Source organism: Argopecten irradians, chromosome 12 (genome assembly GCF_041381155.1).
Source record: "Argopecten irradians isolate NY chromosome 12, Ai_NY, whole genome shotgun sequence".
Classification (NCBI taxonomy): domain Eukaryota; kingdom Metazoa; phylum Mollusca; class Bivalvia; order Pectinida; family Pectinidae; genus Argopecten; species Argopecten irradians.
Genome location: NC_091145.1, coordinates 21,967,110 through 21,986,186, shown reverse-complemented (window position 1 = coordinate 21,986,186; position 19,077 = coordinate 21,967,110). Strand labels below are relative to the sequence as shown.

General features: G+C 34.4%; 1 protein-coding gene across 2 annotated transcripts in view; it reads left to right on the top strand.

Moving 5' to 3' along the window:
• LOC138336205 (uncharacterized) overlaps positions 1-17,259 on the top strand; it is a 36,852-nt gene extending 19,593 nt beyond the window's left edge. The window contains exons 2-6 of one of the 2 annotated variants that reach the window (XR_011210402.1): positions 8,593-8,749; positions 12,547-12,695; positions 13,104-13,239; positions 13,730-15,543; positions 15,950-17,259. Coding sequence is in view for 1 of the 2 variants with exons in the window: in XM_069285579.1 (XP_069141680.1) it covers positions 8,593-8,749; positions 12,547-12,695; positions 13,104-13,239; positions 13,730-13,979 (692 nt within the window). In the remaining variant the exon portion in view is untranslated. Of the gene's footprint in view, positions 1-8,592; positions 8,750-12,546; positions 12,696-13,103; positions 13,240-13,729 lie in introns of both variants that reach the window. The other variant, XM_069285579.1, reaches the window with a different exon arrangement.
• Positions 17,260-19,077: the final 1,818 nt, after the last annotated feature.

Genomic DNA, 19,077 nt, shown 5'->3' with positions numbered 1-19,077 from the left:
TCAATGATTTAATGAAAATTCTATAAATCTAGAACACATTGTTATTTGTGATGAGTAATAGATGACCTTTAACTGTTTTATGTCCGATTTACAAATGACGGAAGCAATTAACCTAAATCACCGAAACCCCAAGTCTGAATTGCTCTGTTTTTGACCCACTTAGACCGTTGATTATAACATTATGTGAACAATGTAACTATTTTGGTATTTTACACTCGTATAAATCGATATTGTAAATTGTTTCGGTGATGGTGTCTTCAACAAATAATTCTTTTTACACTGATTGAAATCGCCTTGAAATTGCAAAAGGAAACTTTCTTCTTTAAAGCTAACATAACGGACAAAACTTAACTCTTGGTGAAGGTCCAACAGACAAAAACTGGAACAGATTATACATCGTAGATAAGATGGGGAAGGTCACACGAGTTCGACTTCGATAGAGACAGATAGCAGGAAAAGAAGTGGATGGTATCTATGTTATTGACTGTCAGTCTCTCAAAAATTACAGTAGTAGTAGTAATCTTATAAAACTGTTAACATCAGGCCTTATATGTAATCTTATATCGTATGTATACAGTAGACTTCAATAGGCAATGTCTATGTTTCGAAACTAGTTGATGTTTTAACACTATATGGGTCATGGGAGGTACTTCATCTTCGTCATTATGTTCCCTTGGGTACATGAGAGGCTAACCCTGTACGGTCACGCGTTTGTAACTATCAAATAGGTAAGTTAAATGGTTCAACAAGCATATGTGTGAGAAAGTTATTCTCTATAGAAAGTTCTCCTTATGAGATGAACACGAATGCACCCCATATAATGAATGTCGACAAACGCTTCAATTTGACTGTCCAGGTACAGAGCAGGTCTACATAAGCTCCATCCATCAAAGCCTGTTCCGCTTAGATCCCGGGGAAATATGACTAAATTAAGAGTAATCAGAGCATTAAACCTGTTGTAGTACTCTCAATACTTAGAACCACAAGGCGTTAATTTTGTGGATTTTAAATTACTTATCAGTATTTTTTGTGCGATTTGATAGTATGTCGTTAAGATGACTATACGTTTTACAGTCCGCCTCGGGTGTCAGTCGTTAGATTCCATTAACATTGCAGTACGTGATGCACTCTTCCGTAATTACTATATCCTTTGCTGAAGCTTTGGTATATGTATTTTGTCCGACAAAACGCAGCAATGTATTGTCATTCAATGGTGGTTCCCCTCCTTTGTTTTGTCATAGTAGTGATTGAAGTGTTTTTGAATAGTTAGAATTACAAATGTCAGACATCATTACTCTGTTAATGTCGTGGGTCTGAGCCGATTTATATCCAATGTATTGTGTATGCACAGTAACATCATTAGATGGAATTTTCGTGGTAGCGTTTTTCAATTTACAATGACATGTATGATATCTAATTAAGGACAATAAAAACAAATATTTTACAATGCTGTTCTATATCCGTCACACTAAACATATCATACCATATTTGTTTTATAAAATTTCTATTAGTAAAGACTAAAATATTCTAACCACATTATATTCCCAAAATAGATGTAAAGTACAAGAGACTATATATATGTGAGGTTAGTCCCCACTCCACATTCCTACCTAAAGTACACATCATCATAACAATCACTCGTGAGGCGTTTCCTCATTATAGTATAATACATAACTCTATTACGGTTTCTTGTGGAAAAAACAATGTTATTAATAACAGTTTCTGATTGCACCACATACTAGCAATAAATCACCATTTTTGGTTCAAGAATCGGCGGTGATCCAAATGAGGAGAAGGTCATTCATGCAATCGATAGAATAATATTAGATAATGTAATAAAAGGAACAAAAGAAAAAGAAGACTTTTTGTGTTTTGTATCGCCTGTATGTCGAATTTGGTGTAATGCAAAGGTAAGATAGAGCACAGTCAAAGGTAAATCGTCCAAACGAAAGGTAAGATAGAGCACAGTCAAAGGTAAATCGTCCAAACGAAAGGTAAGATAGAGCACAGTCAAAGGTAAATCGTCCAAACGAAAGGTAAGATAGAGCACAGTCAAAGGTAAATCGTCCAAACGAAAGGTAAGATAGAGCACAGTCAAAGGTAATTCGTCCAAACGAAAGGTAAGATAGAGCACAGTCAAAGGTAATCGTCAAAACGAAAGGTAAGATAGAGCACAGTTAAATCGTCCAAACGAAAGGTAAGATAGAGCACAGTCAAAGGTAATCGTCCAAACGTAAGGCAAGATAGAGACAGTCAAAGTAATCGTCAAACGAAAGGTAAGATAGAGCACAGTCAAAGGTAAATCGTCCAAACGAAAGGTAAGATAGAGCACAGCAAAGGTAAATCGTCCAAACGAAAGGTAAGATAGAGCACAGTCAAAGGTAAATCGTCCAAACGAAAGGTAAGATAGCACAGTCAAGGTAAATCGTCAAACGAAAGGTAAGATAGAGCACAGTCAAAGGTAAATCGTCCAAACGAAAGGTAAGATAGAGCACAGTCAAAGGTAAATCGTCCAAACGAAAGGTAAGATAGAGCACAGTCAAAGGTAAATCGTCCAAACGAAAGGTAAGATAGAGCACAGTCAAAGGTAAATCGTCCAAACGAAAGGTAAGATAGAGCACAGTCAAAGGTAAATCGTCCAAACGAAAGGAAATCACGTCAAGGTAATGTCGTCAAACGAAAGGTAAGATAGAGCACAGTCAAAGGTAATCGTCAAACAAGTCAAAGGTCAACAGTAATATCGTCCAAACGAAAGGTAAGATAGCAAGTCACAGGTCGTCAAACAAAGGTATAAGATAGAGCACAGTCAAAGGTAATCGTCCAAACGTCCAAACGAAAGGTAAGATAGAGCACAGTCAAAGGTAAATCGTCCAAATAAGTAGAGAGCAAGTAACAAAGTAATGTCAAACGAAAGGTAAGATAGAGCACAGTCAAAGGTAATCGTCCAAACGAAAGGTAAGATAGAGCACAGTCAAAGGTAATGTGTCCAAACGAAAGGTAAGATAGAACAGTCAAAGGTAAATCGTCCAAACGAAAGGTAAGATAGAGCAGTCAAAGGTTAATCGTCCAAACGAAAGGTAAGATAGAGCACAGTCAAAGGTAAATCGTCCAAACGAAAGGTAAGATAGAGCACAGTCAAAGGTAAATCGTCCAAACGAAAGGTAAGATAGAGCACAGTCAAAGGTAAATCGTCCAAACGAAAGGTAAGATAGAGCACAGTCAAAGGTAACAAATGTAAAACAGAAGAAGACTCTTGGGGCTCACGAGGTTACCCAGTTCTTATTCTGGTATTAATATGTTCTGATGATAACTTGGCTTAAAGAATAACATGGCTAGATCTGGCGTTCAGATACAGACAGGTGGCCAAGAAATTTTGATGGGGAGGATAAGGAACAAGTGATGTATCGGTGTAATTTGTTCTGTCTGAGTGCTCAATTATTCACGAAACAATGAATGGTGTCTGGTAAGACGTTTCTGCTACATCGGAGGTCACAGTGTTGCATCAAATGTCAAAGGAACAAGGTCCCAAGGTTAATTGGTACCAAGTCTGCCTGTTCGATATACACTGGTTCGATATACCAGGTGTCAGAGGCAAATAGAGGTCGATGCACGTGTTATTCACCATATTTCAAGTGATATTTCTTGTATTATTAGACACTTATCTATACATTTGTTGACCTGTATCATTTACAGTGCAAATTAACGTAAATGTTGATTTATATTTCTTGTATTATTAGATACCTATCTATTACATATCTATATATTTGTTGATCTGTATTATTTACAGTACAAATTAATGTAAAATTTTTGATTTATATTTCTTTTTATATTGACTGACGAAGTAACACTGGTTACACCCTCCCTCTACAGAACTTTGACGTTTTCTTTATCCAGTATCTACACATGTTCGTTTCCCCAACAGTTTGATTTGTTTATAACACTGTCCATATCTGCTCGCATTTCTTCTCTGCCCTCCCGCCCTCTCTTCCTACACTACCCCAATATTGTGCCCTCCCGTCCTCTCTCTTCCGTCCTCTCTCCCCTGTAAACTCCCCAATACTGTACCCTTCCCTCTCCCCTCCTTTATACTCTCCGTATCCTCCTATATGTATCACTCCACGTATCAGCCTACTACTACACGGACCCAGGTGTAGGAGTAGAAATAGAAAGTTACCAGTCAGAATATGTGATTAATTGAAATTGGAATATAAACTCTTATCATCCTTCCCGCCATTTACCTCCCCGGGATCCTGGAACAGATCCAGGCCCGGCAACACGCCATATAATTCGGAAAATAACTATTAAATGAAATAAAAATTATGTTGAATGCGTTTTAAATCGGTCTTGACCATATACTTTGTGTCTAAATGTGTATGACTCACAATCAGAAAATAATGCTGTTATATATATCAACATATGATGTACTGTTTCTCGGCTATTATATTGTGTGCATCATATATCTTTGTCTTTTCTGAATTACAATGTTAAAAAATATTGTAAGTAGTATCCTAACGACTAAGTTTACTAAGCAATGTGGAATGGCGAAAAGTACAACAAAGAAATTGATAAGCCTTACTGATGCCGAAAACTCCATCTTCTATGCTAGTTTAGGTAAGATTCAGGATCCAGATGTCAAAACGTCTCTCCCTCAACACCCCGAAAATAAAGGTCTGATTGATGTGCCGTTGCATTATTTGAGTTGTGGTTATATACAGTATAGGAGAGAAAACACTGACGTTTAGTTTTGTAGAGGAGATGTATAAAGCAGGTAGTACAAAAACAATGTCCAGATCTTACTTCTTTGTTTCATTTATTTTCTGTCCCATCTCACTTTCATTAATAAATCCATCGTCTCCTGTCACCCCATGTTGAAATACCTCTACCAGATGGAATACTCATGGCCATCGTCTGATCACATGATTCTGATTGAATAAACTTACATAGTATTGCATTATTGTGTTCTGAATGAACAGTACAACATCTAAGTACTAAGTCGATGTTTTATCAAGTTTGAAGTTGTTTTACCATTCTGTGTGAAATGCATTGAAAATAAAATATGCATGTAACGTCACTGACAGTTAGACATGTTACTCTGTAGTGAGTAATAATAGAACACCCATTACACCTCTCCCTATGTCGTAACGTTATAAATAGACAATGATTCTCACAATCCTGTCACAATAGATAAATCCTATCAGGGTTTCCACCTTTGATTAAATATAGAAAACATTCATTTGACATCGTATCTACAATGGAATTGTTTACTATAGCTCACTCACCACACCTTTACAGCTAAGTGGTTCTGATTTCAATAGAGTTATCCGCCCCTTTCCACCATATGGAATACATCACGAATGATCATTAGGTAGACGAGTTCGAGCCCTAAGCATCATACCACGCCCCTGATTAAAGGATCTATACACTTTTGTTCCGATCTATTAATAAATAAACGACTGACGTTTTCAAATAAATAAAACGTGCACTCGCTGATTCAGGAACAATCCCATCAAGTTGTTTGGTGCATATTGTTTTGGCATGATGGTCTTTCTCCAAAAGCATTCTTAATTTGATTTTTATCTTGAAATCTTTTTGTGATTCTGTGCTACTGTTGGGGAAGGTTCGTAGACCGTGAAATATGCTTTTGTTATGAAGTAGTCCTTGCGGTATTGTTATGTAATGAGCTGTTGCATGAGACACCATGGAAGCTAAGAAGCTTGCTCCCGAAAATTGATACTATTCTTTAGCCCAAACACGCCCTAAGTCATACCGTGTTATGTCTGATCATTTTATTTTGTTCTTATAAACGTTTCATGTGCATAAAACACATTTATCGTTGATAGTTTGCACCTGATGTGTCGTAACTCAATGAAACAGTTACACAAACAGAAATGTGCGGTTATCGCAATCATATAATATTAATATCGACACTGAGTTATCGTTCTTGGTAGACGCTCTCCTGTATAATCGCTAGAAAAAGAACTCGAGCCAACCATTCTATGAACCACAACTATAGCATTAACCTCATTCTAGATTGCCACTGGTTATATTTCATGTTATGAATCAAATTTCTGGATGAATGATTCTGTTTATTTGTATAAAACTATCATCTTTAAGGAATGTTTTGGTATAAGAGGAAAGGTACTTGAGTTTTATTTACATTGACACAAGGTCATTTCAGCTGTCACGGCGGAATGTGGCCTTGGCACTGGATGCATGTTTTGTGATAGGAAAGACATAAAATGGAGTTTGCTGAAGTTTTTTTATGCACAACGCATCCTTCTCGAAATGATATCACTTTTAAGTAGGACACAGTTAAGTTAAATATTGCATCAGAATGCTGTTATTTTCTTTTTATGTGTTCTGATGTTTTACAACCATATAGATATCATCAAAGTCCATTTAATCTATTTATAAACAGAGCATCGTGGCCAGCTGCTTCTATTCCATGATTACACTTGTATACATAAACATAGTGGAATCTGTATTTGTGATTTCCCTGTGTGTTGTGAGTGTCAGAAATAACACTGGCATGCTGTCTATGTCGGTGTCAGTTTTAACCTTGGTGTTTATCTGTATGTTGATGTCACACAGTCGTAACTCTGACGGATAATCCCGACACGTTAAAGGTATTATCCATCAGAGATAATCCTACTAATCTCCACTGTATAGACAATAAGACGTCCATCAGGACTCACCACACCATCGTGATGTGGTGATTCCAAAAACAGAAAATTGAAATTAACACCCACTCTTCTCCCTGAGAAGAAATATTTACCAGATGAATAAATGTCTACGGTTTTACATGCAGCTTTGTATTGTTTCTAACATTAAATGATAAAAGCACTGTAATCACTAAGTGATAAACTTAGTGACGACGAACAGCCCTCCTCGTATATTTTACAGTTTTATCACTTTAATGGTGTGATAACTGTTTTTACTCAGGGCGGTGCTCTATCGTTATCTGGAGTAAGTACGGGCGCTACCGTTATACCTGTTAATGTAGACGTGTCTTGTATCAATATGTTCATTTGGAAAGTACCATCCAAAAAGTCGATCATATCAAGAAAAATCTCAAACACGTGGAAGAAAATAAGATATTTGAATAAACTGCAGGAAAATTACAAACTTTTTTAAGGCAGTAAAATGATATGCTTTTAAAAGAATAATGAGTTACCATATACCTTTATTAGAATCCGTTAAGATAATTGGTAACAGTTCTTAATGATCGATATTTTAGTGTCCGAGGTTTCCAATGACTTGTTTTCCAGTTCGACATCTACACATGTGCTTCATAACCTCAAGTTTTACATCCTTTGGTTATGATTCTTTTGCATCTTCCCATAAGCATTATTCCCTATAAGTTTATTAACTTGTTTGACTCGTAATAAGGCATGCATTTACTAAATCATTCATTTGACGTTCAATAATAAAAAGGGAACGTTTACTGAACTTAAACAAAGATTTTTTTTATTAATTGCGTTTTATTAACAGCTTTGTTTATTCTAGGACATAAAAGTCAGTGGCCTACGGCCAACTCCTAGCCCATACCAACGTTAAACGCCATCAAAAATAGATAGACGCTCTCCTAGAGTTTTCAGGCAATGTTTATACTTTTGTCTGTTTGTCCAAATACCTTATTTTAATTTCTTGAATATTAAACATAGTATAACATTTTGAAATTTTCTGAATGTTTGACTCACTGTCCGTACTATAGCCAATAAGTGACTTCTAGAGAACATAGAGTATTACCACATTGTCATACTAATTTCGGATCAGTCGTGATCTGTTCCAGTCTTGCCAAGTTTTCTCTGGGTTCTAACAGTAAAGATAATCTCCTGCTAAGTTCTGCTACAAAGTACTTTGTAGATAGATTTTCTGTGTGATAATGAAAACGTATGATTCATATCTGTTAGCAATGAAAAACACAGCGGTATGTAGGTCATGGGGGCCGTGACCTGGGAGTCTGCATGTCCTTTCATACCCACTTTTATACATATACACATAGGGACCAGTTGATAGCCACCGTCGGAGACCCATGGTTGATTGCACTACGTAATGCTATACTTATCATTGTAGGACAGTGAAATCAACAATCCATATGAATGGAACCGGCATTCTTTTAGACCAGAAACCAATTTGTGCATACTTGCTTTAATCTTACATATATAACAAAATAGTTTCCATTTATTTACGTTTAAAAATAATAATTAGAAATGAAGAGAGAAGGATTTCAGGGTTTTAAGTCAATTGCATTTCAATTCACTAACTGTTATAACAACTAGGTCGTAAAATAAAAAATAAGAAGCTATAACTGTTAACAGACAAAGGATGCCATTGCATTTTATTCATTTAGATTATTTCAAGAATAGTTTATTAAAAACACAATCGCTAAACACCATTGTTCCTGAAGGAATTTGTTGTTATTCTCAATATAGTAATTTCAAATACCAATACGACAATTGCTAATAGGTGAACCTGTATCATCAAAGCGTCATTTGATCTAATGTCAAGTAAAAATTTTGAGAGATGACCAGTGAAAGTGTACTTATTGTTAATAAGGCTTCAATAACCCAAACCACCTTTTTATTTCAGTGTTTTGTAATGTGCGATCTGACTGCCCTAAGGATGCTGTACAGAACGTGAGACGCTGTATACTGACGTCACTACCTAACTTCGGACTAGGCCCTCCGGCTGGGGAACCCCCTAACGCCATCAGGGAGGGGATTGACATGATGAGGGAGTCCTGTGAGTAAGTATGACTATCATATATATCTCTAGGTTAAACATATGGTGGCAAAAGCTATGATCTGTCTGACATGTGACAATGGCGTCCGTAGAAAAGTCATTAGACTGGCCACCAGACCCTAAGTTGTTGATAAGACTTTCTCGGCAGTTCTTTACTAGATTATCTCCCCCTAGTTTAAATCTAGAATCAAGATGTAGTAGAGACAAAAATAATCAAGCCATTTTAGTGATTTTTTTAATATTCTAGAGACTGGTGGCCAGTCTAAAAAAAATCATTGATGATGAAAAATGGAAAATCTATCAAATTATCCCCGTTTTAATATAACCAAGGTATAAGGTAGTGACTAGATTTGAACAAGGCTAATAATTAATTTCATATTAAAGATGCTTCAACGCTAACAAATGGTATTTTTCCACTATCAAAAACAGGAGCAGACGAAATAGTGTTTTTCTTCAGTTACAAAAAGTTACTTACTTTACACCATTACCATGATTGAAAAGTTTGAGCTTCTAATTTTAATTAAAGTTAGAATAAAAAAAAAAATTAATTGCATCCCGAAAAAATTCCGTGGCACTATATCCTATATGGAATGAAGTACTGATTACGCATGCACCAAAGGCGAAAGAAATTCTATATTCTGTGTGTGTGTTAATTAGACATATATATACACGATTAAACACCAATTATTGTTCAAGTGATGAATATCATTGATGCTCTACCGGCAGTGGAGCATCTTAAGGCAGTATTTCAATATAATATGATTTCAAATCAAGTTGGTTCCACTTTATATTAATCAAGCTAGTTCCAGCTCTAAAACTGATAATTGTATACATTACAGTCTTCAAATGTAGAACCAAGTTATGCTGCATTTGCTTATTTCAGTTGTTTGCACTGCCGGGTTGGTACTTATTGTTACATCATGTTTATCTAAGCTTAACGTCATATTTTTAAGGGAAAACGACGTAAGTTTGTTAAAATTGGTGACGTCACAATAAATACCTGCCCGAAGGGGAATAAAACTATAATAGGCGAAAACGAAATAAGCTTTTATACAAATGTTGGAAAGTGTGTCATACAGAATAAGAACCTGTATGGTGTATAAGTGTACCTAAGTCACTATATCATACAGTGTCTTTACATATGGTATATATGTCAGTGTTGCTATTAGGTTGGTGTGAGGACGCTTTTTCTATTGGATCATTAACTGATTGTGACCCTGTAACTAGAGTATTAATACCATAGAGTTTGATGAACATAAAATGTGGCATTTGACATATTCCTGTGTGACTAATATTTACTATTTAATCTGACTCTCACTCTGAAGGAGGAACAAACACTGGTAAGACATGGTGTCAGGGTACAGAATGCTGCCTGATTGATTACTGATAGTTTTAGTTTTACGTTTATCATTATTCGATTGAAAATTGTTTCAAATAATATCATGTGCAAATATTGGGATAAAGTTAAAAGATTAATTTATTTGTCATTACATTGTTCATTACCACTTTTGGAAGTTTTAAAAAGGGGCTATTCGATCTGTTATATGTATATTTGTTTTACTCTGTTAGAGCCACAACACATTGTTGAAAATGAAAATTTATACAATCGATAGAATTATAAAAAATCATTAAATTATACTAATAATCTTATTTCATTTATGGAAAAAAATATTATTTTTGATATTATAAGCACTAATTACACTAATTAATTGTATACTAATATTAAAAAAAAAACGCAAATAAAATTTCCAATCTCTTCGATCATCTGCAGGTATTAGTTTGGGAAGGTAAAACAATAAATGTACAAAACCGTTGTATTTACACGCATGAAATTTCACGTGGTCGAAAGAAAAGTCTTCAATGATTTCAAATTATCCCAGTGTTAATGTGTTGGCTGTTGACTGTGATAACTCCTTTTCCAAAATTTCGTATCAATTGGAATGTATAAGAGTATAGATCAATGGACGGATTTGTATATATTATAAGACCTTTTTAAGTACCTTTTTTAATTTATTAATTTGTAAATTCCAATCTTATTTCTTTGTATGTTTGTAGCATACTGTATAGTTAATATATTCAAACATGAATACAATAAGCGTTAAGTTATCATTTTGTAGTTGCATGAATTAATGAATCCTTTGTATTCGAATATCTTGTGATATAAATGACAGTTTAGTGGATTGCTCTCGCACATATTTTAAACACATATATTAGCTTAAAATTTGTTTTGATTTTATCAAGATATATGCACTATTGAATATGTTTGTTTGATACAATACTCTATTTATCTATTTTTATGATATTAGTTGATTTTAACTGGCATGCCATATTAAAGTATGCCGTTTATTTTTCGTGTGAAGAAGAAGCCAGCTTTTGATGTTCATGTACGTAGTAGTAGTTGGCTATGTGGTGAGAATGTTGGTATGGATGGACTACCGTTACCAGTTCGTCTGTCACTAAATATAAAATAGTAATGCTATGGTCTTAATTTATCCTAACATTGCTGTAATGTTTACAAAGAAGTGTTGCTTACCAGTACTGAATTGTCACGTGCCTTGCTGACGGGAAATATTCCAATCAAAGGCGATTCTATTCATCTCTAAAATGTCGATGTCCTTTTTTCTAGCAATTACTAAAATATATATGTACTAGATTGTCACGTACTTTGTTGGCGAGAAATATACCGATCAAAGGCGGAGATAATTTCCTATAAAATATTCGACTATGAATTCCTCACCATTTAACATCAGTGTAATGTATTGTATAGGTACACTATAACCATACCCGACTGTTAAATAAGCAGGGAAGTTTAAGTGTATGTGGCAATGCTAAAGTCTCTTGTATCAAAGGAATGGGGACGTCAAGATGCAGAACACTCAAATACATCAGATAGGCCAAGTAAAATGGCTGTCCGTTTGATGTGGGAGGTGTAAAGGCTTGTTTATACTAGTCACATGGAACAGTTGTTTCTTTTCATTAACTATGTTGGATAAACAGTTAGGCTTAAACTGGGAAGACACGTCATATCCCAGAAAGCTCATTTCAAGAGAAGAAAACGCGAATAAATATAATCTAATCAAATTAACATTTGGCAGTATTCTGCTTAACTATGCAAACTTTAAAGTTTTGTTTTGGGGAATAATTTAATGGGGTTATGATGAGAAGTCAGAAGTTTTAATTGACCAAAATGATATCCAAGTCCTTTAAGTCAGGCGTCACTTTATGTCAGCACGTAGTTGAAGGGACCCTTTATCTATTTACGCTTTATGATTTCACAACATACAGACTTTATGTTGATATTATCAACAGTCTATTGGATATAATCATTGAATCATTTAAGTCATTTGTTTTGTCAAATGTTGTGAATTATTCTCTAAATTACAGTCGAACTATTCTTTATTTCTTCGTTTATCTAAAAAAATTGTAAATTACAGAAAAAAAAGTATTTTTAATTATTGTCCGCAAATTTGAAGATAGACAATAATTTACAGATATCTGCCTTTTTCAAACAAATATATATCGTTTTCATTTGTTTTATTTTAATATATGCAACTTTTTCTCTTTTCAAACTTAGAAGAAGGAAAGTTAAAAAGCGTTAAATGTTTTCCCTTTTAACTTCTTCAAGTCTATTGTAAAAAAATAAAATAAAAAATAGTTTCCCATCTCCTCCAGCTACTAGTGATCAGTGTTTTATAAGAAATCCTGCATTCATAGTTTTATAAGATACTTCATTCTATTGATGTCTTCTTACCAGTCACTAATACTAGATTTATATATAGCTCTGTAATTGTTGTTATCTAGGAACTCGAAGTTGGTGGTGGCGGCCGAGTGTATGCAGAACATCCTGGACAGATGTCGAGGTATAACGGAAGAGGAGCAACTCTTACAGAGACTGTTCGATAAAGACGAGATCGTCAACACCGCCCGCTTCTTCTGTGATAATCTACACAGTAAGTGGTGACGTCAACACTATTTAAGGACGTGTGACATCCTCTGATGGTTACATATTTATCGAAAAAATTTTTTAAATTATTTTCCGATTCAAGTTTGTTTTATAAATAGTATAAGCATATCTGGATTATTGTGGTTCACTATCAGTGTTTGATGGATTGCACCAATTCACAGTCAAATGAAAACTACATTTCTTGATATATAACAAACAGGAATTACATTCCTGGTTCAATTGCAACACAATCGTAACCAAAATATTTTTTTCTTGTCCTTTTCATAAAATTGGAAGAGAGTGCTGATTTGAGCTGATGATCAGAAAACGCAAATTGAATTGTATTACGCAGTATCTTCTGAATTTGACAATAAGTTGTTTGATTGTCACTAACCTGTAACTACTCTGTTTACAGTATATGAGAAACATACTGAATGTATAATGGACCAACACGCCGCCGCGAGTGAGTGTAGTATGGAGGCTAAAATGAGCTACACCATTAAGATCTCTGCCAACGCTCCCATAGATGTCCTCATCATATCCACCTGCACGTGAGTATCAAAGGATAAATGGCACAATACGAGAAACATAACTCTGAAAGGAGAGATGAGATAAATAAAGAGGGGCTCCGAAAGAAATTGCATTCATTCTTTATATAAGAGCGTTGTTAACTAGATTGGAATAACTTAAAGTGGTTGCCTTTGTATCAGATATGACAGAAGAATATTTCCTATACCTGCCTAATTTATTCAATCCCAATTGCATGCCTTTTTAACTTGCATTGTCAGCTTAAAGCAATTATCTAGCTATGATTTTGATATCTGAATCAGACTTCAACCTCCCTTTCCTTTTGAATTTTGATTGCATCCCTTTGTCCTGTTTGTCAGTATAGAAATGCAAACTTTAATGTTAAAGATTATAAGTACTGTATATATGGTTTCTTCAGTTTTCAATTTTATATGAATGGCTTTTACACTCATGTTCAATCCTAATTCTAATCAGCAGAACTACATATGTTTCATGTTAATCTTTCTTTTAAAGCTTTTTGGACGAGGCGGCAGCATGTTTAACTGGGAACGTGGATCTCAATTGCGGAAACGAGGCTGCTTCTTTCTTAGAAACTATTCTGCTTGGAACCCGACCACCGGCATGTGGATATAAGATGCCTATTTATAGCCCAGGTGACACTTCCGGTACAGATGATGCCAGCTTCCTGTCGGGAAAGACGAACTGTTTTATAGTGTCAGTAGTTTTAGCGATCATCTTTCATTTTAGATGGAGGTTTTTATGATAAATAATGACACTCTTGATATCCTATACGGAAGTAAACTGACAAAGTTGTGATACTTTTCTGTCTTGTGATCAAAGGTCAAGGTCACGTGACAAAATTGAATGATGAATGTTTGTAATTCAGACTCCAAATTAAACATGGTAAATGTCCAATACAAAGAAAGTTTATCGGAAAGTGCCCTAACATTCCACTGATATGACGCGGCCGGATGGGCCACAGAAACCATGGAAACTAACTATTAACTGTATATTTTGTGTTTGTTTCTTTATATATATATATATAGATGATTAACATGGATACGGAAACATGTTTTGTAAATTGATAGTCAGCCACTCTATGTAGTTGTATCGGAGTCATAATTAACAATCAAACATGATGCAAAAGGGGGGAGGGGCTATTCGATCTGTTATATGTATATATGTTTCAACTTAGAGCCACAACACATTGTTGAAAATGAAAATTTATACAATCGATAGAATTATAAACTTGAAGCAGAATTACGGTGAAGGAGAGACCGTAATGATAAATGATATGGTTTTATGCACTAAACGACCATCAAAAAATATGTGTAAGGCAAAAAGTCTCGATAGTAGTTTTGATGCAGCCATGATGTGAACCTGTAGGGTAGAATTTATAACTAGTTAAATTACAGAATGTTGATAACCCGGTGCCAATAATAAGTATCTCTCTGGTCAATATATACAATGACTCGTAAAATAGGTCGGGTCATGTTCATGTACCTTCTCTTTTCTAAATGATAAGCAATTCGACACGCTTACTCCATATCATCCCCAACACTCCAGGGGTTACTATCACTGTCGTTATATCCACGATAGTTATAGTAACCTCTGAAAATTCTAGGATGACCCCATATAGAGTATGGATCCTTTGAATGACAATCGTGTTTCGGTAATATATGCAGTGATTTTTCTTTCTAATAATTGAAGTAAAATATTTCTTTTATCAGCAGTTCAGATTAAGCCCGAAACTTTAATCGGCAATAAAATTAAAGGTTTTATCTGTAGCATGTGATAAAGGTGTGATGTGTGTCGGATGAGACTGATGGTTGCACGTGATTTGTGTGTGTCTGGGTGTGTGTTGTTTGCTAAGTCTACGACAGATGGAATACTGTCCTGCAATCGTTAAGTTAATCTCTCATACAATTATCATTATATATTGGTTATTGGCTTTAAAATTAGTTGAATTCTGTCGAGAGTTAAAAAAAATACTGCACCATAGTTGTCTTTGTGTCCCGAGTGAAACATTGGTTACATTTTCATCCAGCATTCTTTTTTAGAATGATATTGACTAATAGATAGATGTTGGTAATCTTCCAAATGTGATTCTATCCTATTACGTTTTCTTTCGAAGTAGATCTGTGCAATCTACGCAAATTCTAGAATTCCGGAAAACAACAACATATTTTTGTTACTGTAATAGTGGATGTTAGTGTCGTCGATTTACTCACACAACGCTAATGACGGTTATTGAAAAAGATACACAGAAGGTTTCGGGAGATGATTTGGAGTTTTATAAATACCCTTGGATGAAAAATTGTTTAAAGGCCCACTACCTTTCCGGAACAAAATTTAAAGGTTTCTTAAAAACATTAATTAAAAAAAAGAAAATATATATCGATGGCTTAAGATGAGGTTACAACACCAAACATATGCAAGATTTCCTGTCTAATGTACGATAAAAGTGGAGATTCATTTCGCTGTTTTGCCGTCTGGCGCAGTGATAGTCAACTACCGCGCGGCATTTAGGACGACGGCGGGAAACATAAAACGACCCGCGTTATGAAAATTAACATTTTATTTATTCTAATTAAACAGTTCTGAAGGTGATGATAAGTGTGCTAGCACACGTATAGTTAATAACTTCTGCGACTTTACAAAATTATTGATCTCGTTTTACATTCCTATTTTAAAAATTAAAAGCCGTTTCGGAAAGGTAGTGTCCCTTTAAAGGCCCACTAACTTTCCTGGTCAAAAAGGTTTTTTAAAACATTGATAACATCAGAAAATATATACCGATGGCCTAAGATGAGGTTACAAAACCAAACATATGCAAGATTTCCTGCGTAATATATGATAACAGTGGAAAGTCATTTCACTGATTTGCCGTCTATCGCAATGACAACCAACTACCGCGCGGTATTTAGGACGACGGCGGGAAACATAAGACGACCCGCGTTATGAAAACTAACATTTTATTTATTTAGTCATATTGTTCAGAAGGTGATGATACGTGTAGTATTAACGGTAAGTAAATAACTTTTGCGACTCTACAAAATTATCGATCTCGTTTTACATTCCCATTTTATAAATTAAAAGCCGTTTCGGAAAGGTAATGGGCCTTTAAATAAGAGAATATATTTATAAAGTAAAATATATTGTTTATTATCAGAAATGACAAAAAGACTCTTCAGAAGAGCTTTGTAGCAATTGCATAAAATATTGTTTATTCATCAATTTCTTATTAATTATTGTCCTCAATATAATTGAGATGGTAACCAAACATCAGAAATCAGTACTTAGTACAATCATCCTACTCAATATCTTTATATCGTGTATGATTTAAGTTAAGTATAAACTGTCAACATAAGAAAACTGATGACCTGGGCTTAGTTTTATCAAGGTTCCTCGACTTTAAAGATGCTGCATCGCCGACAGAGCATAAAAAGTATCCATCGAATGGTTTATTGATTTTTAATCGTTTAGTGCCGTGGATTTTTTTCGAGATGCAAAATATTATTTCAGATATTTTTAATTTGAAAAAAGAATAAGAAGCTTAAACTTTTCAATGATGATAAAAGTGTAAGGTAAATTTTGCTACTGAAACAAATATGCTAATTCGTCTCGTCCTGTTGTAATAGATACACATACTATACTATTTTATAGGGAGAAGCTAAAACGGATTCTTTAACTTAAATTTCTCTATAAGAAAACACTACAAAAGTTAATAAAAGTTCCTAAAGATTTATTTTTTCACCTTTTATTATAATACTTTTCTATGTAGAATTTTAAGTTAACGTTAAGAAAAATTGATGAAACTAGGTCCAGATCTACTTCAGATTGGTCTAGACTACAAGATATTGAAATCCCCACGATGTAACATACTTAGTACCGAAAACTGTGATGCCTAGTCTGTCTACGTGTACAGTAATGTTATTGACGTTTTGTTCATAATCAAGAATGTCTTTACACATTGTGATTTGGGTCACTTGAATAATTGTATTTTGTAAATGCTTTTTCTATAATAAATCGTTCCCGATACAGTTTTTGTCTGTTCATCATTAACGATGCATGCAAAGAATCCGGAAATAATACCTATTGATTCAGACATTTAAAGGAGCATTCTATATAATGATACGGTTTTATTATGTGGTAATGTGGTAATTGTTGATATATTCCCTAAAATAGTAGCAAATTAATACACAAGGGTTAACCGAAAACTTGCTAAAGACTAATTCCTTAAAATTCATGAATATGACCTGATATGGCCCGATTTCTTGAAACCAACTTAACTAAAAAAAACCCACTTAAGTCAATTATTTTCACTTAAGTTACATAAAGAAAAACAACTTAAGTTTGCACTTTTGTTTAGAGAATCGGAGCCTGATATATCATTTAATGGCCAAAAAACACAAATGGATCTGTCAATATATGAATACTCTAAATCCTTTTTAAACACCATTTGTTAATGAACGTTAAGCAAATATTTTAGTGTCCATTTAAGTTTTAAATTCAAACATTTTCTTAACCTTCAAATATGGAATTGTTCTTTAAATGATCGATAGTTTGATTTTGGGATGATAAAACATATAAATGGAAACAGAAATATTACACAAAATCAACTTATGACAATGTCACCAATCGTAAAGACGTCGGTCGGCAGGCTATTTATAGAACGATGATAGCGGGATATTCCTTAAGCGGTGTTTGAGAGCAACGTTGGAAAAGCCTCATTAAATCGTCTTCAAATCTGAATGTTGTTTATGTAAGTGTATTCCGTATTTGCATATTACAGAGTTAGCTCCCTTGCGGGTACATATGTAGGTATCGATTGTTACGTCATTATTTTGTGAGCGCAATCCACATCATTTTCCCTGATAAAGTTTGACGTTACGCTCGCAAAACATGAACGTTCACAAAATCAATACCTACTGAACGTGAAGATAACTCCTAAATCTGAACAATCCGGAATTGTATGTATAGTGCTGTAGATTGGACAGTGGATATTTGCTATATCGCTTTAAAATTAAAGCGGACTGTCTACGGGAATCAATCTGAGCGCCAAGCACAGACTATTGACCGCTTCCGATTCACGTCTGATGAATGCTGCGGTCTATCTGACTTACGTAACAGAATCTGTGTGAAACTTGGTGGACGTGAAATGGAGTAATAAAGTAAAGTTCGAGACAGCCATTCAGATTGTGGAAGGATTTTATAACGACGTGTGTATACTAATACTAATTCACGAGATACATCGCACTCATAAATGTTTACTTAAACAGAAGTTTACTTTTTTTATATATGACACTAAACTTCTTTTTTAATATAGTTACTTTAGGAAGTGAGATATTAAAAGATTTACGGACAGTTTTGAGCAATCGTGAATCAAAGATAGTTATTTGACGCAACGTATGATTTTATTGGAATTTCACTGTTTTGACCTTACACACAGCAAGCTAAAACAACATTATCCAAACTGGTTGTCTGGTTACATATAAATGTTGGCATATAAAGCAAAACCAGTACTTTCTTTAAATGAATGTTATTAACACTCAATCAACCAATTCTTTCTGCTTTGAACAAAAGCATATGTTACCCTTACTCATTTTGAAGATGAAAATACCCCGCTTGTCGCAATATGTGTCACATTCAACTCTCCACAGAAAATATTTCGATGACTAATCTTTTCTGAATATCTTCAAAATTCAATAGAAAAAAGTTGCTGATTCTAAAATCGGCACAAATTTAAGGTTAGTGTGCTTAATGTTTTGCCTCGTTACATTTGTTATGTTTCAGTATTTCTTGCTAAAAGTAAAAAAAAAAAGAAAAAACTTGATTAAATGCTTAATATTTTCATCAAA